General features: G+C 43.3%; 1 protein-coding gene across 13 annotated transcripts in view; it reads left to right on the plus strand.

Moving 5' to 3' along the window:
- Positions 1-20328, plus strand: part of szt2 (SZT2 subunit of KICSTOR complex) — a 232658-nt gene that overhangs the window by 160843 nt on the left and 51487 nt on the right. For 10 of the 13 annotated variants that reach the window (XM_080430954.1, XM_080430966.1, XM_080430959.1 and 7 more), the window contains exons 58-60: positions 1113-1163; positions 1882-2000; positions 8761-8943. In XM_080430954.1, the coding sequence (XP_080287080.1) occupies positions 1113-1163; positions 1882-2000; positions 8761-8943 (353 nt within the window). The remainder of the gene's footprint in view (positions 1-1112; positions 1164-1881; positions 2001-8760; positions 8944-20328) is intronic. The other 3 variants (XM_080430964.1, XM_080430965.1, XM_080430957.1) reach the window with 1 other exon arrangement.

Here is a 20328-nt window from a genome sequence, read left to right on the forward strand (position 1 = left end):
ACAACGTTACATTGTAAGGTTTCAAAGACCAGCGCACACACTGCTTTGGTTGTGTATTATTGTTGTTCTGTTAATATTATAACAAGACAACGTCAGGAACACAGTCAAACTTTATTATTCACTCTAAACTCTGACAAGTGACTCTCCTTCTGTGAATGACATTCTCTATCTCCCAAAGCCCCATAGTCCACAGCGCCCCCATGAGGCACATATTTACCTTAAAAAAAATATATATATATAGATAGATCTATATAGAGAGAGACTTTAAGACCCAATACACTATATAGTATATACTATAAAATATATATACTATAAAAAAAAGACTATAAAACACTATGCATTATATGTGATATAATTTTCTGCCTGACAGCTAAACATCTCACATGAAACAATGGCATTACTTTTGACTCCCTCAAAAGCCAGATTACAACACTCAAACAAGCAAGGAGGGGAGGCGAGGGTAGAGGAATCACTGGGGTTGGCTTTAAGGAAACGGAACTCTCCTCACTCAGTCAGCGCCATTTTGAAGTGACAGCGTTTACTTATGACGTGTCACACAACTTTATCACTGGATCACTGGTTCTAAAACTTCCTCAAAGGAGACACGAAGGATACATGATGTATCCTCACTGATCCTCACTCCAAGCGGCCTGGGGAGCCTCCTCTCTCCTAGCTTTCAGCTGCTCTAAAAGCAATAATGAGCGTTTGGGACGCAAACCATTTCTGGCTGACACTGGAGGAGGCAGACATCTGAGTGTTGGAATTTAGCTCCTGAAAGCGAGCAGGCGTTAGTTAATACTTCTACTAATGCTTTGCACCTGCACTTTGATTCTTGCATTCTATGTTTGTTCAACACACCCGTTTCATGCATAACCTCAACGTTGCCTTTTGCCAGACTCTCTCTTAGCTGTGTGTGTCGCTGTGTGTGTGTGTGTGTGTGTGTGTGTGTGTGTGTGTGTGTGTGTGTGTGTGTGTGTGTGTGTGTGTGTGTGTGTGTGTGTGTGTGTGTGTGTGTGTGTGTGTGTGTGTGTGTGTGTGTGTGTGTGTGTGTGTGTCTGTATGTCTGTGTGTCTGTATGTGTGTCCTTGCCTTGCTGTTTGTTTGCCCTACAGCTGACTGTTCAGATGAGGAGAACAGCCCAGGGCTGATGAGTAGGTTCACACGTAAGTCTGTTCTCCAGGCCAGCACGTTGTCTGGCAGAGTTTTTTAGTAATACCAGACCAGTCATTAACTAAAACAATTTCAACAAATTGCTTCCACTTACCCTCACATAGAACAGTGATTCTTAACTTTTATGTATGTATGTATTTATTCTTTAATTTATTTCCATTTCAAGGACCCCATTAGACCACGGGCCATGGATACACTTAGTTTTTTCTCTGGAACTTCAATCTAAAGTGTGAAATCATCATTGTTTATTTAAGTCAGAGAGTGAACAAATGGAACCCATTTGTTGGTTTCATTTGTTAAAGGAGCACTTCACCCTTTTTTCCAACATTATCTTCATATAATTGGTCTTAACTAATGCTCATTATAAGATGACACCATTTCTGTCTACTCACTCTGTCTCATTGGTGGACTGTGGACAGTTCACAAACATGCCTACCAATGACCTTTTCCCCCCTATTTAAAACAAAAATCTATGTTGAAATGACCAAACCTGCCTTTTTTTTAACTGTCCACAGTCCTCCTCTGAGAGACAGAGTGAATAGACAGAAATGGTGCCATCTTATAATGAGCACCAGTGAGGACCAATTATATGAAGATAAGGTTGAAAATGGGTGGCTCTGTAGTGTATGCTACAGTAATCCTTACAGTTATGTCCTCACCATGGAGTATTTGTCCATTGATACATCATATTATCATTGTGTTGTGTGACAGCTCATAAGGGCTTCCAGCGCTTCGAGGCTCTGGAGCAGACTGAATGGCTGACCCCAGGTCAGTGCAGAGGAGTGGCGCCGCGCCAGAGGTTCCTCCTGGTCAACATACTGGACAAAAAGGTCAGAGACACTGCTGGAAAGGTCAGACACTGCTGGAAAGGTCAGACACACTGCTGGAAAGGTCAGACACTGCTGGAAAGGTCAGACACACTGCTGAAAAGTACTGCAAGTACAGTACTTGAGTAAATGTACTTATACCACTGCTGGAAAGCAAGGGTTCTCAAAAAAGACCGCCCATAACTCTGATAATTTGTACACTCAGTTACACACCTGTAAGGGACAATTTGGAACACAATTGGACAAAATGTCAGCCAATCAGGAGAGAGTACTCATTGATCAGCTTCATTTTATAGCTTCATAGTGTTCCAGTTACAATTGAGTCTGCTCATGTCTTTGTGTCATTACATCCAATTACACTTGTTTCATCTGTAGTTCTCTATCCTGATTGGATAAAATTGGTATCCCTATGAAGTTTGATAAAGAGCCGGAGAGACATGCGGACTCTTGTTACTGAACAAACACTATAGTAAAGAGTGCTATCAGAATATGGAGCTATTTAACACTTATTTTAATCAAATAAAATCACTTACCCTACCTTTAAAGTATGCTATGTTGATCCCAAGGCAGAACACAATCGATAGATTTATCATTATAATAAACAGGCTCTGAAAATGCACGCGGCCAACCAATCTGCCCACTTAACGGTTGCCGTGTTAAATGATCAGATGGGTGGGCCGCGCACACTTCTGAGATCTTCAAGTGGGCCCTGAGAAGGTTTGTCTTCAATTCTTCGTAACATACTCACTATGGGATATCAGCGCCCCCCGGCGATGCACAGAGCTACATACAATAAACTCCCGGGCCATCTCATTGGCTGTGAAGGGTATGTCACGCAGACGTAAGTCCTAGGGGTATAAAACCCTCACGTGACTGTGGCTCCTCCTCTTTCAGCTTCTCTGCAGCAGATGCAGGACGGCTATTAATACATACTACAGTGGATTAGATTTATTTTGATCAGAAAACCAGCTTTAACCCAAAGCGGAGATACTTGTATCCCCCACAGGCTTTTCTTTTCGTTAAATCTTCTTTTAGCACGCTCCCGCGGCTATTCTTCAATCTTTCTATCATCTTAGTTTTCCTCCCCATTATTCCAGGCTAGCCCGAACGGGTTAAGTTAGCTGCTAAGCCGGTTAGCTTAGCCCTTTGTTCGGCCTAGCCTAGCTTAGCTTAGCTTAACACTCGACGCTAGCTGTACCACGATGGAGGCTCCTCGCAAGTGTGATCTCGCGGGCTACGCTCACTACATCACCGGCGACGACCCTCACCAAGTCTGCAACGTACCAGGGTACTGCATCGACTGCAACTTTCTCTTGAAGCACCTTAACTCCCGCCTGGCTAGAGCGAGACTCTCGCTGGATGGGGCGGTGTACAACTGAGTGGTGAGGCCTCGTATGCAGCCGGCCAAGCGGCCCTTCCCGAGACGCACCGTCCGGACGAAACTGGCCCGAGGGCCGTGCGTGGTGGCCCATACCACGTGCGGCCTCAGACCATGGGCCCTCCGGCAGCCGTGGTGCCTCCGGATAGCGTAGCCAGCTGGCCGCGGCGCCACCGTGCTACCAAACAAGCTGTTGCCTCTGTGAGTGGACCCACCATTTGCAGAGCGGCTACGGCACACCATCGCCGACTGCTGCTGTGTCTGGTGGGCCACACCGGAGGCAGCAGCCTAGCAGTGTTCCCTCTCCCTCCTCCAAGGTTCCCGCGCCTGCTCAAGCACGTCGCCAAACGGACGTTTACCAGGGGAGGAAGCCGACAGGGACGAGGGAGAGTGAGTGAGTTAGGCCAGACTAGTTACGTTAGCTGCTTTGCTAATATAACGTCGCCCTAGTCAGGCATTGTTTTGTTGGCTTAAAACCCAGCTAGCTTCACTAAGCAACAGGTTATTAGCAGTGCTGTTCTAGCTTAGCTTGCCTCGCTAGGACAACACCAGCTTGTTAGCCTTCCCACTCTGTGTAACGACCGCGTTCGGGGCTTCTACAGACCGCAACCGAGCCGGCGTTTTACGAAGGACAAGGCCGTTTCCAGGTACCAGACTACGCCTTCTCCTAGCGCCAGACTCCCAGGAGGTTCATCGGGCGCCATTGGGACACATGAGGGTTTTTCATAAGACTATGTTAAAACGTTTCATGCCGTTTACTGTTTCTGTGCCTACTTTTGTTTCATTTCACATGTTTCAAAGTACATAAGCACATTAGCAGCCCTGTCAGGAGGCTCTATTGAGAGTGGTTTTTCATAAGGTAATGTGAAAACGTTTCACTCTCTTACACTGTATTCTGTGCCTCCTTTTTGTTTAATTTCACATGTTTCAAAATAATTAAGCACATTATCCAGCCCCTGTTATAAGCCCAAAAGTGCCAATCATGCCTGGTTCACAGCATGATAGACACTGTTGGGATACCTTCTCTACCTGTCTCAACCCCTGTCAAGAGGTATCGACACATGGGGGTTTTAGGACGGTCCCCCAGCGCCGATAACCCCTCTTTATAAGCCCATAGTGTCTGTCATGCACGGTTCCCGGCATGGCAAATACTACTGGGAGATTTGTCTATACAGGGCCCAAAGCCTATATATAGCCAGCCCCGCTAAGGCAACACTGCGGTGCTACCACCGCTACCCTTCCACGGTTTCTAACGGGCGCCGCACGTGCGGGCCCGCTGGATCACGTGACGACATCACCGGTCCCATTGGAAACTCGAGGTTACGAAGGTAACCCCGGTTTGTTTAAATCGGAGACAAACGTGCGTGTTGTCCGCGGGAACAGAGCTCCCTCCTAACTCGCTCGCTCAGTATGCAGCTTGTTGGAGAGTTTGCTTATCTCAGTACAGCAGTGACACGCTGTGGTTGTACTGGTCAGCTCCCCTTATCAACAACATCACACTGTGGTTGTACTGGTGTGTTTTCCACGTGCCTTTATGCATAACCTCCTATGTCGGACAAGGTGTTGTTTTCTCTCATGCGGGAGGTAATGCAGCCAGGTCTCTGAGAGAGGAGGTTCTCTCTCTCTCCTGAGCGAGGGCGTTATCAGAAAACTATCTTGAATCAGAACCAACTGGAAGGTTTTCTATTCCATTTTTTTTTCTGGTGGAAAAAAAAGGGGGGGGGGGGGGGCGTATGACCCTCTCTGAATACGAAGGGTCTCAACAAATACCTGATGGTTTTTTTAAATTACGGCTTTTGACGACCACGTCGCTGCTGCGGACGGGGCGTCAAGGGGATTGGTGGACCAGCATCGACCTCAAGGATGCTTATTTCCACATCCCTTTCTATCCTCCGCAGTCAGGAGGTGGCGCGGCACACAGACGTGGCCGTTTCCCCACTTGACGTCACAGGGTTTTTCACCATCAATGTCCGTCGAGCGTCTTGGTCCCGTCTCAGCGGACCACTTTCATGGGGATCTGGGCTGGACCAGGCTCACGGCGCGTCTGTCCCGGGAAGGGATAGACAGCTTTTCGGCCTGTGGTCTTCTCGCGTGAGGCGACAAGTCACATACAGGCGGTGCATGCAGGCCGCGGGTCTCATGACTTCGGCCATACACCTGTTTCGTTTGGACAAGCCCCACAGGTGACCTTTCTCCAGTGGTGGAGGCGGGCTCTTGAAGTCTCGTCCACCTGAGGTTATCGGGAGGTCCGGGTATCCCCACGGTGCGTGGACACGCTTAGACCGTGGTCAGACTTTGCAAGGCTCGGTTTTGAGGTTGTCATGTCCTGTTTAGAACCGACAACACCACGGCCTTGTGCCATGTCAACGAGCAGGGAGGCCTGGCCTCTCCAGTGTTGGAAAAGCTAGCTGGCGATCTGAGTGGACGATGTGGTGCGACGCGCCACAGCGTAGGATCTTACACCCCGCCATCAGGACCTAGACCTTTGGGTCTGGTCCGTGAGAGGGCGACTTTGGGCTTGTGTGGCCTGTCCCCTGACGTGGTAGCTACCATACAGGGGTCCAGGGCCGGTGCCACGAGAGCTGCTTACGACATAAAATGGATTTTCTTTTGTGTCTTGGGGTCTGGAACAGTCGCCGTCGGTGGTGGCTTTCCAGGTTCATTTGCGCAGCATCCTCTTTTTCCTGCAAAACAGGTTAAATCAGGCTGACCTTCTCGACGGTTGAGATGTACCTGGGGGCCTTCTCCACTTGTCACGAGGGTTTCGATGGCAAGATGGTTGGCCAGCATCTGGTGCGTCGTTTCATGGGCGGCGCCAGGCGAGCCAGGCCGGTTAACAGGCCTCTGTTCCCGGCATTGGGTCCTGGCGGTGGTGCTAATGCACTCTCCCGCCCTCCGTTTGAACTTTGTTGGGTCCTCTTGGTGGCCCTGTCTAAGGAGGCGGGGGCCCGTCCGCGGCTGGGCCTTCGTCCTCTCAAGTGCAGACGAGATGCCCGGTCCGGCCTCCTTCGGGGGGCTCGGAGCCCGGGACGCTGTCACCCCTGCCGTCGCTTCGCCCCCGGGCGGGGAGCCGGCCGGTCGTCCTCCGTTCGCGGGGGGCCCCGGTCGGCCACCCTAGACAGCTAAACGGGTCAGTGACATGCACACGCTCTCAGTAAGTTCGGAGTGCATGAGGTTCCCGGACGGCAACAGGAAGATTCTGTTTGAACCTGACATGGCGTTCGTTCCCCAGAACGGGGTGGTGACCCATGCCCAAGTCGAGCTGGTAGCTTTCCATCCGCCTCCTTTCGCTTCAGCGAAGGAGTTCACTGTCTCTGTCCGATGAGAACTTTAAAGTTCTACTGTACTGTCAGAGAACAGCGGACGGCCGATTGTCGACGCAGTTTTTGTCTCCATTGGCCGAGGTGGTCAGAGGAAGGCAGGTTGCTCAGGCGACGTTTTTCTAGATGGACCTTGGATGCCATTAAGCTGGCCTACGCTAGCGGTGGCGTCCCAGTTCCAGAGGGACTGAAGGCTCGCTCTACTAGAGGCGTGGCGACATCCTGGGCCCTCTCCAGTGGAGTTTCGGTTCAGGCGATATGCGCGGCTGCAAAATGGTCGTCTCCATCGACTTTTGCGGTTTTGTACAGCCTGGTCGTGGCGGCGTCATCAGTGGCGCACGCCGTCCTGGGTGTAGCGGTTGTCTCTAGTTAGAGGCGGGATTGAACAGGCCTGGAGCCTTGTTCTTTTTCCTGAAATATTGTTCAGATGGGGGTCCACAGCCAAATACATGTTGGGGGGCCCTCGACATGAAAAAGTTTGAGAACCACTGGCATAGAAAGCGCTGTCTATAAACTACAGTATGTAGCCTGCTCAGTAGATTGTGATCAGGAGTCTATGTGGTACATTGTGTGCCAAGCTGTTGTGCCGACATTTTTATCATAAAGACACATTCCTCATGTCCCATGGTGTGGCTTAAATCCTCCCAAAAAAATGTTCCTTGTTCAATAAGTATTGTTCTCCTCCCCAAAAAGTACCTAAAAAGCTTTACTCTTTAAATGTGCTGTATCTTTGATCTTATTTTGTATTTCATATCCTATAAATTATTCATACGGGGATCAAAGCCCGGATTGTAAAATCTGACCTAAATTTGCTTGATGTGAAGAGTTCACGCTGCAGTTAAAAGAACAGCCACTAGAGGGCAGGAGAGTACAACAGAGTGGAGTTTCCTCACCTGCCAAGAGGTCAGGATTACAAATGTTTATTTATCATTTTTTATAGTCTTACTGAAAAGCTTTATATCAAATCGAATCTTGACCTTAAAAGTCAAATAGAGTAGTTGGATTAAGATAATTGTGACACACCTGATTATTAGGGATGTCAAAATAACTGAGTTAACCAAGTTAATTAATTTATGGAATTAATTAGATTAAAAAAAAAGTAATTAACGGGCAGAATGTCCCGCCCCATACAACCCATAATTCCACCCACTCTGGACTAGTCATCGGTTTGTTATGTCTGATGGATCTAAACAATGAAACAATATGGAAAGAGAACTTGTGCGTAGCCCTATCTGGATGGGGAAACAACACACAAGTGGGTTAATGCCTGAAAAGGCTTGCCAATTTACATAGGCAGCGGTTCACATCAGAGAGAGAGGGAGAGAATATTTTTTCTTTCGTTCCCAAAAAACGTATACAGAGAAAATGGTGTTTAATTATGTTTAATTATTACTCTGTGATTAATCTGATTACAATGTTAAATTGTTTGACAGCCTGATATTTTATTTGTATTTTTCTTCTTCAAAAATAACAGATCTACAAAAAAAGTCTGTTTGTGTTTTTTATAAACATTTAACCAATGGATACTATTAATAGAAGCTTGTGACTACATAATAACTAATAATAACCCCCCCCCCCCCCCCCCAGTTTTGGGCATACAAGGTTTCCATACAAGGTGGTGTAAAAAGTACTTCAAAATTGACTTGAGTAAAAAGTACAGTACAAACGTATTGCCATCAAAATATATTGCAGAATGCATAATGCACGCATCTCACAAGTTTTCAAATGTATAAAATGTATTAAAAAAATCATTTGAAAATAGCAGATTTAAGCAAGATCACAATGCGTTGCATCGCGTCGCGTTGTGAGCTTGTAGATCTGCTATTTTCAAATAGCCTAGATATAAAATAGGGCTAAAGTGGTTAATAAATGTTTTATAATGTAATAATTTACATCTGCAAAGTAACTAGTAACTAAAGTTTTCAAACAATTGTAGTGGAGTAAAAGTACAATATTTGCCTCTGAGATGTAGTGGAGTAGAAGTAAAAGTGCAAATACCTCAGAATTGTACTTAAGTACAGTACTTGAGTACATGTACTTAGTTCCTTTCCACCACTGCCCATAGGTGACCCTGTACAGCTACAACTGGTCGGTGGACCTGGGCGCGGCGTTGAACAGGGAGCTGCTCAGACTGGTGCAGTGGCAGAACGCCCGGGCTCACGTGGTGCACTGCCTTCTCAGCCAGAAGATGGGCCTGTTTCACCACTGCTGCTTCTCCGACTCGCCCAGCCACGAAGACTCCAAGCAGGTATGAACGCACACGCACGCACGCACACACACACACATACACACACACACACACACACACACTCACACACTCACACACTCACACACACACACACACACACACACACACACACACATACACACAGTGGTGGAAAAAGTACTCAAATGTTTTACTTAAGTAAAAGTCAATCAATCAATACTGCATTGTAGAAGTGCTCTGTTACAAGTAAAAGTCTGGTGTTCAAAATTTACTTGAAAAAAAGTACAACAGTATTGGTATCAAAATGTACTTAAAGTATCAAAAGTAAAAGTACTGAAATAGCCTAGGTATAAAATAGGGATGAAATGGTTAATGTATGTTTTATAATATAATGATTTATATCTGCAAAGTAACTAGTAGCTAAAGTTTTCAAATAATTGTAGTGGAGTAAAAGTACAATATTTGCCTGAAATTGGAAATACTCAAGTAAAGGACAAATACCTCAAAATTTTACTTAAGTACAGTACTTGAGTACATTCAATTCAATTCAAACAACTTTATTTTCCTTTCGGAACTTCGTTTGTGCAGTGGTTAAAAGACAAACATACATATAGTCAATACATATATACCTATGTCACTATAAAATACACAAAGTACATTTAAAACTACTACTTAAAAGCATGATAAAACTTAAAAGCATGATAAAAAATATATATTATATCGCAACCTATGTGTATTATACACAGTACATGCACTTAGTTACTTTTCATCACTGCGCACACATGCACGCACACACGCACGGCCGCGTTTTTATTGCTATACTTGTGAGGACCTCAACATTTTAGCACGCCATTGAAAACGGCTGGACGCTTGTCCTCACAATGTCTATTGTTAAAAAATGATCTAGGACAGTGGTTCTCAAAGTTGGGTCCAGAGACCCTCAGTTTTCCTTGAGGGCGTTCCAAATGGACCCTTACAGAGTCTGTAACTCTGAGAGTGTACAAACAGAACCAAATGTAATGGACCCTAGCCGGTCCATTACTATGAGAACCACTGTCCTAGATTGTTTTTAAATTACACACTGGTATTAATTGTATTAAATGGTATAAAAATTCCATTCATAATTGTACAGCTACAAGTTAGTCAAATAATAATGTTAATAGTACAGTAAGAGTATAAAACAGTTGTGCAACATCAACTGAAACATAAACAATATGACTGTAAATGAAACATGTGATAAATTGTGTGGTATCGGAATGGCATAGACTGGCATACCCACCGATACTGATACTATAGCATTTTAGGCAGTATCGGCAGCTTCTCCGATACTGGTATCGGAACAACTCTACAACATGGGGACACCAGGGTTGAGGTGGTTAGTGAAGTCTAGATTGCCTCCAAGCCTACATGGAGATAATTGAGGTACAGCTTGAGCAGTGGTGTAAAGTAACTAAGTACATTTACTTAAGTACTGTACTCAAGTACAATGTTGAGGTATTTTTTACTTTGCTGGAGTATTTCCAATTGTCAGTACTTTTACTTCTACTCCACTACATCTCAGAGGCACATATTGTACTTTTACTCCACTACAATTATTTGAAAACGTTAGTTAGGGACTGGTCGTTATTTACCGGAGGTTGGTATGGCCCAGAAGAGGGGGGGGTCATCCAACTTTTTTGAGCCCTGGGGGGGGAAATGTTTTTTTATTTTGGCTTTAGGGGGATCATACAACTTTAATTTATTGAAGTATGTTAAAAATGTTTAGTTTTTCATACGTGTTATACTCCCCTATCTATATCGCGTTTAATAACCCTGTATGGTGAATTGACATGGTATCTCCCACAGTGGGAGTCCCACTTCTGTTTAGTTGCGCAGTGAACAAGAGAGACAATGTTGCCAGATTGGCCAATTTTAAGTAATTGGGCTGGAAAGAATAGCATTGGGGCCCATTTGCTTGCTTTTTAACATATCTGGCGGGTTTTTTTCCACGTAGCAGCAGCACGTTGGCAGCGGATGATTCAAAATTACTATACAGAAATATCTCAGCCGTGCCCAAAAGCGGCTAGAACAGCAGAGAAAAAACTAAAATATAGCAAAACTACTGAAAATGTCTTCAATATTTCAACCAACACAAACGGATGCTACTGCAAGTACAGACTGTCTTGTGTCTAAACAGAGCAAAGATGTCACACATTTCCTCATCAAATGTAAATATGAGAGCTGCTCACAACCCTGTACTGAGAGGACATTTTGACCAAATGTTGTTTGCCGGTGCGGCACTTCGCAATCTCCTCGAGTGGTTGCTCTGGTACTGATTCCCCTATCAGGCTTCCTTTTAATGAATTCACTTAGGGGGGGCGGGCACAGACCATGTAGGGTCTTGTATATGACCCCAACCTGTTTGAAAACTTTAAAATTATCAAAGCTTAAAAAATTGAGCCTCCGGAGGATGTTGGACAGCGCCGACTGCAGTGGTCTCTGAGAGAATGTGACAGCTGATGTGTGGTGCAGAGGGCTTGCAAATATGATTACACTTTCCCCGTGACGACCGGCTCTATTAATAGTAGGCTAATTGCAAAGCACTAATTATAGTAATTTTGATAATGTCTATAAATAAACAATGTTGTTGTCTATCGATGCATGCGCGCATTACGCACATACATTACGCATGTCGTCTGGTCTGCCTGTGTTTGAGACACGCACGCACAGTCACATACACACTTTCCTAGAGTGGAGGAATGTCTCCCGTAGCTGCCAGATTCATATTTAAATCTTAGTTGGAAACTGTAATGGCATCATCAGAGTGTTGAACACAGAACACTTCTCCATCATGTAAAAAACCTAATATTGAACACAGTGTGAGGTACCGATCAGAGAAACGCGGAAAGTTTATCAGTACTGATTAATTGTGTGTGTGTGTGTGTGTGTGCGTGTGCGTGTGCGTGTGCGTGTGCTTGCGTTATTGTGTTTGCCAGATGTGTCGCATTTTGGTTTGTCTGACAGGCTACTCTTTCTTTGCACTCTGTGGTTAGTTAGCCTCTATTTTGTTATTTGATGCTTTCATGCAGATATGAAGCTTTGTATGCAGTGTTTTTTGTTGCATATGGAAACTGACTTTCTGATCGGAGGAAGGAGGTAAAGGGGAGAGACCAAGAGAGAAAACAAGTTAACAACTCTCGTCCGACTCTGTGTTTTTGACAGCTTGATTGTAAACGAGTAGCCTAGTAGTTAATATGAAAAATAGAACATAGCTGCTCAATCTTTCTTTCGTTTAGGGTGTTTTTGTAACCCAAGAGACAAATGGAACCAAATGGACCCCGACGTGAAATACGGCGCCAAATTCGCCTATAATAAACGTCAGAAAAGATCAGCATTCATTTTATGTTCTCTTCCACTGTTGGTGTGCATATAAAGAAATATGGTTTATTGGGGGCGGGTCATGCATTTTCCTCCAGTCACTCGCGGGGGGGGGTCACAGAAAAATATTTGGAGGTCGGTGGGGTGTCAAAAAAAATCTGGACCACCCCCCCTGGTAACTAAATAACGACCAGTCCCTTACTAGTTACTGATTATTATTACAAAACATTAACATTAACCACTTCAGCCCTATATACATTTCGGCCATTTGAAAATAGCCGATCTACAAGCTCACAATGTGTAGCGATGTGACGCATTGTGAGTTTGTAGATCTGCTATTTTCAAAAGATTTTTAAACATTTTCTACATTTGAAAACTTGTGAAATGGGATATTCTGCATCATGAGTACTTTATACTTTTGTAGTACATTTTGATACCAATACTTTTGTACTTTTACTCAAGTACATTTTGAATGCAGGACTTTTACTTGTAATAGAGTATTTTTTTACATTGCAATATTGATACTTTTACTTAAGTAAAAAATATGAATACTTTTTCCACCACTGAGCTTGAGGTAGTGGTTGAGGTGGATTGAGCCTTTATGGAGGAACATGTGTAAGTTTTCCACTTGAGAGAGAGAGAGCATTCAAACAGCTGTCACACGTCCACACACCTGTTACTGTCTCTCACGCAAGCCCCGTCTCTAACACAATCTCCCAACGCCATACACACACCCGCTACATGTTCTGAATTCAGTTCAGAAAGAAACCAACATATCTTTTGGAATGTCCATTTCTGCTAAGTTAGCGTTCCATCCACTCCCTCGTTTTTTTATTCTTTTTATTTACCCACCCATTTCTAGGATGGCGTTGTGAGCTTGTAGATCTGCCGTTTCCACTATTTATATTTATTTATTTGAAGGAATAAAGTCATTAAATATGTCAGTCATGTCTTTGTATATTTAAGGTATTTGTCATATCTGCCCTGTGCAACTTTTGTTTAGGAAGCCTAAAAGCCAAACTGTGGTCATCATTTATGTGTTCCATTGTCCAATAAATTGCAAAACAAAATTGTACGTATGACAATGAATTGTCAAGCGTGACATCTCTACTCATTTCCAGAGCTTCCCGAGTTACAGATGGGTGGTTGGAAGCATTTGAAAACTGTGGGAGCCAATGGGACTGTCTTGAGCAGTGTTAAATGTTGTATTAATTATGACAGCACAGTTTTATTTAGTTTTAGTCTTCTGAGTAGAATTCCATTTAGTTGTAGTCATATTTTATTCATCTGAAATGTTTTACTTTAATCTAGTTTTAGTTGAATAATAATATTTTAGTTTACTTAATCTACAGCTGATTTAGTCGACAAAATGTTATATTGGCAGGCCGTGATGGCGTCGTAATGCCTGATGTAGTGACTGAACATAAAATGATCTATACTGTATATACACATAGCTTAAGACCAGAAGTATGTACATGAGGTTAGTCAGTTATACCACTCCTTACTGGTAAAAGTATTATTACGGTATCGCGTTACTAGTAAGGCGGTAACGCGTTACTAGTAACGCGTTACCGCCCAACACTGGTCATCAGCCATCCTCTTAAACCAGTGGTGGAAAAAGTACTCAAATGTTTTACTTAAAGGGATATTTCACTTTCAAAAAAACTTTTGGTAATTTTATCATCTACTCAGGCCTTTGTGAGCCCCCCAGACAGTTTTTAAGTTGCTCGATTCAGTATTTATATATTTGATATTCATTTTATCAGACACGCCCCCTTCCTATACAAACCCATTGTAACTTCAAACTCCATTTTAACCATGTTAGATTCGTCGAAAACACCCGTCCTTGGTTCTGGTGACTCACCCTGCCCTCCTAATGCGTGAGGGGGCCATGTTTTTCCGATATTTTTTTTCATTTATTTCATTTTATTTTTTTATTGTATATTATTTTTTCAATTTTCAAAAAAATATATTTAAAATAAATGAAAAAAGTAATTGAAAAAACACGGCCCCCTCGCGTATTAGGGGGGCAGGGTGAGTCACCAGAACCAAGGACGGGTGTTTTTGATGAATCTAACATGGTTAAATGGAGTTTGAAGTTACAATGGGTTTGTATAGGAAGGGGTCTGATAAAATGAATATCAAATGTCTAAATACTGAATCGAGCAACTTAAAAACTGTCTGGGGGGCTCACAAAGGCCTGAGTAGACGATAAAATGACCAAAAGTTTTTTTGAAAGTGAAATATCACAAAAAGTACCAATACTGCAATATGGAAATACTCTGTTACTTGAACTGGTGTTAGGACCCAAGTGCAGGAACTCAAACTCAGAACTCAAACAAAGGCATGAAGATCACATAAACTTGACTTGGTGAATGACATAGGATTAGGACAGTACTGTACATACATAGAACATAAAACCTGACACTAACTTAAGATCCAGCACTGAACAAATATAAAGACCGAGTTTAAATAGTCACTGGAGCTCATCACCCAACCAGGCTCAGCTGGTCCTCACAGGTGACAGCACTCAGGGCAATCAGAGTCTTTGCCTCAGGTATTCACCTGTTTCCTAGGCTGTGTGTTTTCCACTTCCTGTCGGATTTCATTGGATATCATTAGTCATCTGACCAGTTTCATTGGATTTCATTGGATCAAATCGACAGGAAGTGGAACACACACAGGAAGTGAAAAGCCTAGGAAACAGGTGAATAAGGGAGAGTAGGAGATTGGCTGAGGGGAAATAGGATCAGGGCAAAGCTGAAATCCATTCCCCAAAGTTCGGTCACTCGCTCACTCTCCTTGCTTCCTCCACTCGCGCCTAAGCCCCGCCCCTGCGAGGAGCCGAGGATTATTTGCGAGGACGGAGTGGTCGAGCGGTTGCCGTCAAAGGATCGGACTGCACTTAGCGTCATTTCAAAGTGACGGAAAATTCCGCGATCACTTATGACGTCTCAAACAGCTGGACCAGAGCCGTGGATGAAAATATACATGCATAGAATAATATGCAGGTATAGAATAATAAGAATAGACAATTCATCAATGTGGATGGCCACATCGTTATCTTTATAGTGAACATTGTTGTGCAAGGCCATTTATTCCTGAAATAGTGAACGAAGCGCCAGGATGAGCAAACTTACATTTATGAATTAAATCCTGACCCGTCCCTCTTTTTGCTCGTACAGTCCCCAGACCCCCCACCCCCCCCCACCCCCCGCAGCATCCCGCAGGGCACTGCTGCTTATAACAGCCACCGTATATTACAGAGTATGTCTGACTCTGAATTACATCATTCATGCAGGGTGGCCATACGTCCTCTTTTACCCGGACATATCCTCTTTTGGGGGGCTGTCTGGGTTTTTTTTATAAAATCCTTCAAATGTCCGGGGTTTTGAGAGTTTGGGTGATATCCCCCCCCACTTCTGGGACGAAGAAAAAAGAAAAAAACTCAGACGATTTTGTGATTTCGCTTGATATTGTTTGATAGCGAAATAAATCATGACTGATGACATGAAAGAAGACCCTTCACAGCTAATAGAGAATTAAAAAATTTAAGAATCCGTTCAGAATTGAATGAGTACGGCTATAGTTAAAGCGTAAAGTGTCCTCTCCTATATTCAGTCTACATATAAATACAATACATTATTTTAAACATAATCTTTGTCACAGTAATTTATAGTAGTCCATGCACTGCATTGAGGCATGCAAGAGAGAAATGAACTATCAGCTTTTGAGACAGAATAAGTGTGCACAATATGTGTGTGTGTGTGTTTGTGTGAGATGCGCAACGACTCCAGTGATCGGCGGGGGCGAAGGGGGGGGGGGGGGGGCAGCCGGTGTTTCGGCATGGTTTTGGGTTTCAAGCATTGTTTGTGTGGCCACATGTGGAGGAGGACCATGTATACGTCACGGGAGAAGGGAAAAAACAAAAAAAACGTGTACACGTGATGCGGAAGTCTGCCGCGGAGGAGCTGTGGAGAGTGGTCGAGCCTACACTTGATGTACACTCGCTAAATGCGGAAGTAGAGAGCCTCCTCGGCTCCTCCACTCGACGCCACTCGCCTCCTCCAAGAAGCAACTGAATAATTGGACCCTGAGCACATCCGGTTTGGAGTCGGAGTGACCGAGTGGGAGTGAGCGAGTGGCCGAGATTTTCGGGTTTGGATTTCAGCTTTTGCCTCAGGTATTCACCTGTTTCCTAGGCTGTGTGTTTTCCACTTCCTGTCGGATTTCATTGGATATCATTAGTCATCTGACCAGTTTCATTGGATTTCATTGGATCAAATCGACAGGAAGTGGAACACACACAGGAAGTGAAAAGCCTAGGAAACAGGTGAATAAGGGAGAGTAGGAGATTGGCTGAGGGGAAATAGGATCAGGGCAAGGAAGGGGCAGAGGCACACTCAGTGGACACAACAGGGGCTGTGATTGTGACAGTACCTCGCCATGCGACGCATGCCATGCGACGCATGCCATGCGACGCGTTGTGAGCTTATGTATAAATGTATAAAGTGGTTAATGTATGTTTTATAATATAATAATTTATATCTGAAAAGTAACTAAAGTTTTCATATAATTGTAGTGGAGTGAAAGTACAATATTTGCCTCTGAGATGTAGTGGAGTAGAAGTAAAAGTATTGGAAGTACTCAAGTAAAGTACAAATGCCTCAAAAAATACAATACAATTAAGTAAATGTACTTAGTTACTTTCCACTGCTGCTTACAACCAAATACAAAACAAGTCAGTCTCATTATAAAAATAGAAAAATAAGTAATAAATTAACTCTCTCAGTGCCAAGCCCCGAGTTATCCCGAGTTTTAGGGTTATACCCTCAGTGCCAGAATGAGAAATCCCGAGTTAAAAAAAAAAAAAAAAATGTTCAGAACCCAAGATATCATTATCTGAAGATTTGCAGCTCCATCCACTCTTTGTTTAACCTATAACTGAAAAAGGCTGTATCTCGCTTCCTAAGCACTTTTTTTTTACTTTGAAAAAAGAAAAAGAAAAAGGTTGGCACAGTTCGCAATATTTGTTTTATTTCATTGGCACTGAAAGAGTTAAGTTATCTTATCCGATGGCCCGGGTCTTAATGGCCGAGCCAGTAATGCGTGAGGACAGAAGGCAGGGGCAGAGCAGTGGAACGTCATTTGACCCCTCGCAGACATTCTGCTCATCTGTTCAGTCCTGAGGAATGGTCGCATGGTCCCCCTCCTCCTCCTTCTCCCTGAGGGGGACCCCTCGCCCGGCCGGTTGGTCCCACCAGAGCCCTGCTACCCCCCACACTACCCTGCAGGCATGAAGCACTGAAGCATCCGTTATAGTCGCCATTCATTATTATGACAGAGTTTCACTTTTTCATCCACAATGTCTTGAATTTCAGCAAGTAGTTTTGTATGTTTTGTAATAATATTCCAAATCTAAAAAAGTAACTTGTGACTAAGTTTTACAATAATAGGTTATATGCGCACAGCAGCCATTTTGAAAAGAAACTGGGCCTCTTCCTTACTTCCTTCACAGGTGTTACCAATGATACTAATGAAGGGCTCTGTTACGTTTAGTGTCGCACAGTGGTTCTCAAACTGTTTTTTATTTCAAGGACCCCCATAACTCTGAGAGTGTACACACACATTACACACCCGTAAGGGGCCATTTGGAACCCCCTCAAGGAACCATGACCACACTTTGAGACCCACTGGTGTAGCAGAGTGTTTCCAGTGAGCCAACATGCACAATATCAGCACCCTGACTCTGTTTGACCAGAATGGAACAGAGCCTTCATTAGTATCATTGGTAACACCTGTGAAGGAAGTAAGGAACATTTTTGTTACACATTTTGAGTATAAAATACTAAATATGGCGGATTTTGCACATAAAACGTAATTTATTTTTATTATTGGTATCAGTTATTTATTTGAGTATTTTAAGTTTACGTCATATCTGCAACTTTGCAAACTCTGTTTACAAGGCCTAAAAGCCGCACAATTAAATTGTTAATCGCAATTATTTGTATGACAAGTACGTGAGTAAATGTACTTAGTTTACGTTCCAGCCGACAGCAGAGTGTCAGCTGTGTCCGTTGCGATGCCATCGTAAGATGAAGTGTAAATGATTGGTTCCTAAAGGCATCTATGTGCCCTCCACCCGACCCAAGAGAGCCCCCGCTATATTGCCCCCGCTTCCCTCATATCTCCCCTCAGTCCTCCCTGGCAGCCTGTTTTAATCTGCTTTGTTGAACAAATATGTCCAAAAGTTCTCCACAATGACTGCTGCAGCGTCCATAATGGCCATGAGGCCTTTGTGGTGCTAGTCGTGCTTGTCAAATACAGAAATGTTTAAAGTCATAATTATTGTGTAATTATTTCAATTAAACAAAAGTTATTTGAAATGTTGTACTTTACCCATAGAGCATCCCTACATACTTTCTTGTTGTTGTTTTTAAATACCAAGGAATACAGAAGATGGAAATCTTTTAAGGCAGGGGTCTTCAGCGTTTTTCAGGCCAAGGACCCCTTTAGCTATGAGAGAGATGAAGCAGGGACCCCCCACTACGTATCACATTTTGTTGCAGATTAAACTGTTTTCATAGATTTCATAGATAGCTTCCTAGACTTTGTTAATGCATATTTTCAGGTATTTAACCACTTAAAACCTCAATACTTAGTCAAGTTGACCTTTGGCTCTGTGCTTTCGTCTGTACAAGCTCACAACGCATCACAGCGCAATGCATTGCCAGCTTGTAGATCTGCTATTTTCGGCCCAAAAAATATGAATTATTTTGATAATGTTTTAACATAAATCTTCTCTTCTGCGGGTCCCTGGCAAAACCTGTGCAGATGGGGGGTCCATGGCCAAATGCATATCAATGTGCGGGTCCAAGACATGACAAAGTTTGAGAACCACTGGTTTATGCTGCGTACATCAGTGGTGGAAAAAGTACTCAAATGTTTTACTTAAGTAAAAGTACCAATACTGCAATGTAGATGTACTCTGTACAAGTAAAAGTCTGGAATTCCAAATGTACTTAAAAGTACAAAAGTATTGGTATCAAAATGTACTTACAGTACCAAAAGTAAAAGTACAAAAATATTTGAAAATAGCAGATCTACAAGTATACTACTTATAGATCGTCTATTTTCAAATAGCCTAGGTTATAGGCTAAAGTGGTTAATGTATGTTTTATAATGTAATAATGTATATCTGCAAAGTAACTAGTAACTAAAGTTCTCAAATAATTGTAGTGGAGTAAAAGGACTATTTGCCTCTGAGATGTAGTGGAGTAGAAGTAAAAGTATTGGAAATTGGATATACTCCAGTAAAGTAAAAGTGACACCTACTTTCTATTGGAATTTGCATTTACCTCCCCTTGTGGTCTCCTGATGGATGTTTTTTTTTTTTCAGGTTAATTTTGAAACCAGTGTTTAACATATTTTAATAGATTGTGTCAGGGAATTCCACATCCTATATAAATATTGCCTAGTTTGTAAACCAGCGATGTGACAATAAAGTCGATTCCGACCATACTGTAGAACTGCATGAAAGGTGCAAGTCTGTGGACAACAGCCCATATGAAATATAATGTACGTATAAAAATAGCATAATATCATTTGATTATTTAGAGTTTATGGGGGACTAGGTTATGACTTTTACAGGGGCCAGTTTGGAATTGCAGCCTCCTGAAGGTATTTTTTTAGGGCAGTTTTGAAAGTGAGTAGGGTTTTATACTCCTTCACCACTTTTGGAAGGGCATTCCGCATTTTTGTTGCATAGCAGGAGAACGAGTTCAACCCCTTGTTTGTGCCAAGCTGACCAGTACAACCACAGTCTTAAACTGTAGTACACTGAGCAGCTCCACTGGAGCAGTTGGGGGTTCAGTGCCTTGCTCAAGGGCATTTCGGCGGTGTTGGCCAGCCAGCTGGCCCTGGAACTCCGGGCACAAACACAAACAGAGCCACGAGATAGAAAACCCATTGGACTAAACCAAATTATAAAACAGCAAAAGGAAAACTACCTGACACACTGGAAAGAAGCAACACAAAAGCAGAGTAAACTAGAATGCTATCTGGCCCTAA

Source organism: Gymnoscopelus braueri (genome assembly GCF_963280865.1).
Source record: "Gymnoscopelus braueri genome assembly, chromosome: 6".
NCBI classification, from domain to species: domain Eukaryota; kingdom Metazoa; phylum Chordata; class Actinopteri; order Myctophiformes; family Myctophidae; genus Gymnoscopelus; species Gymnoscopelus braueri.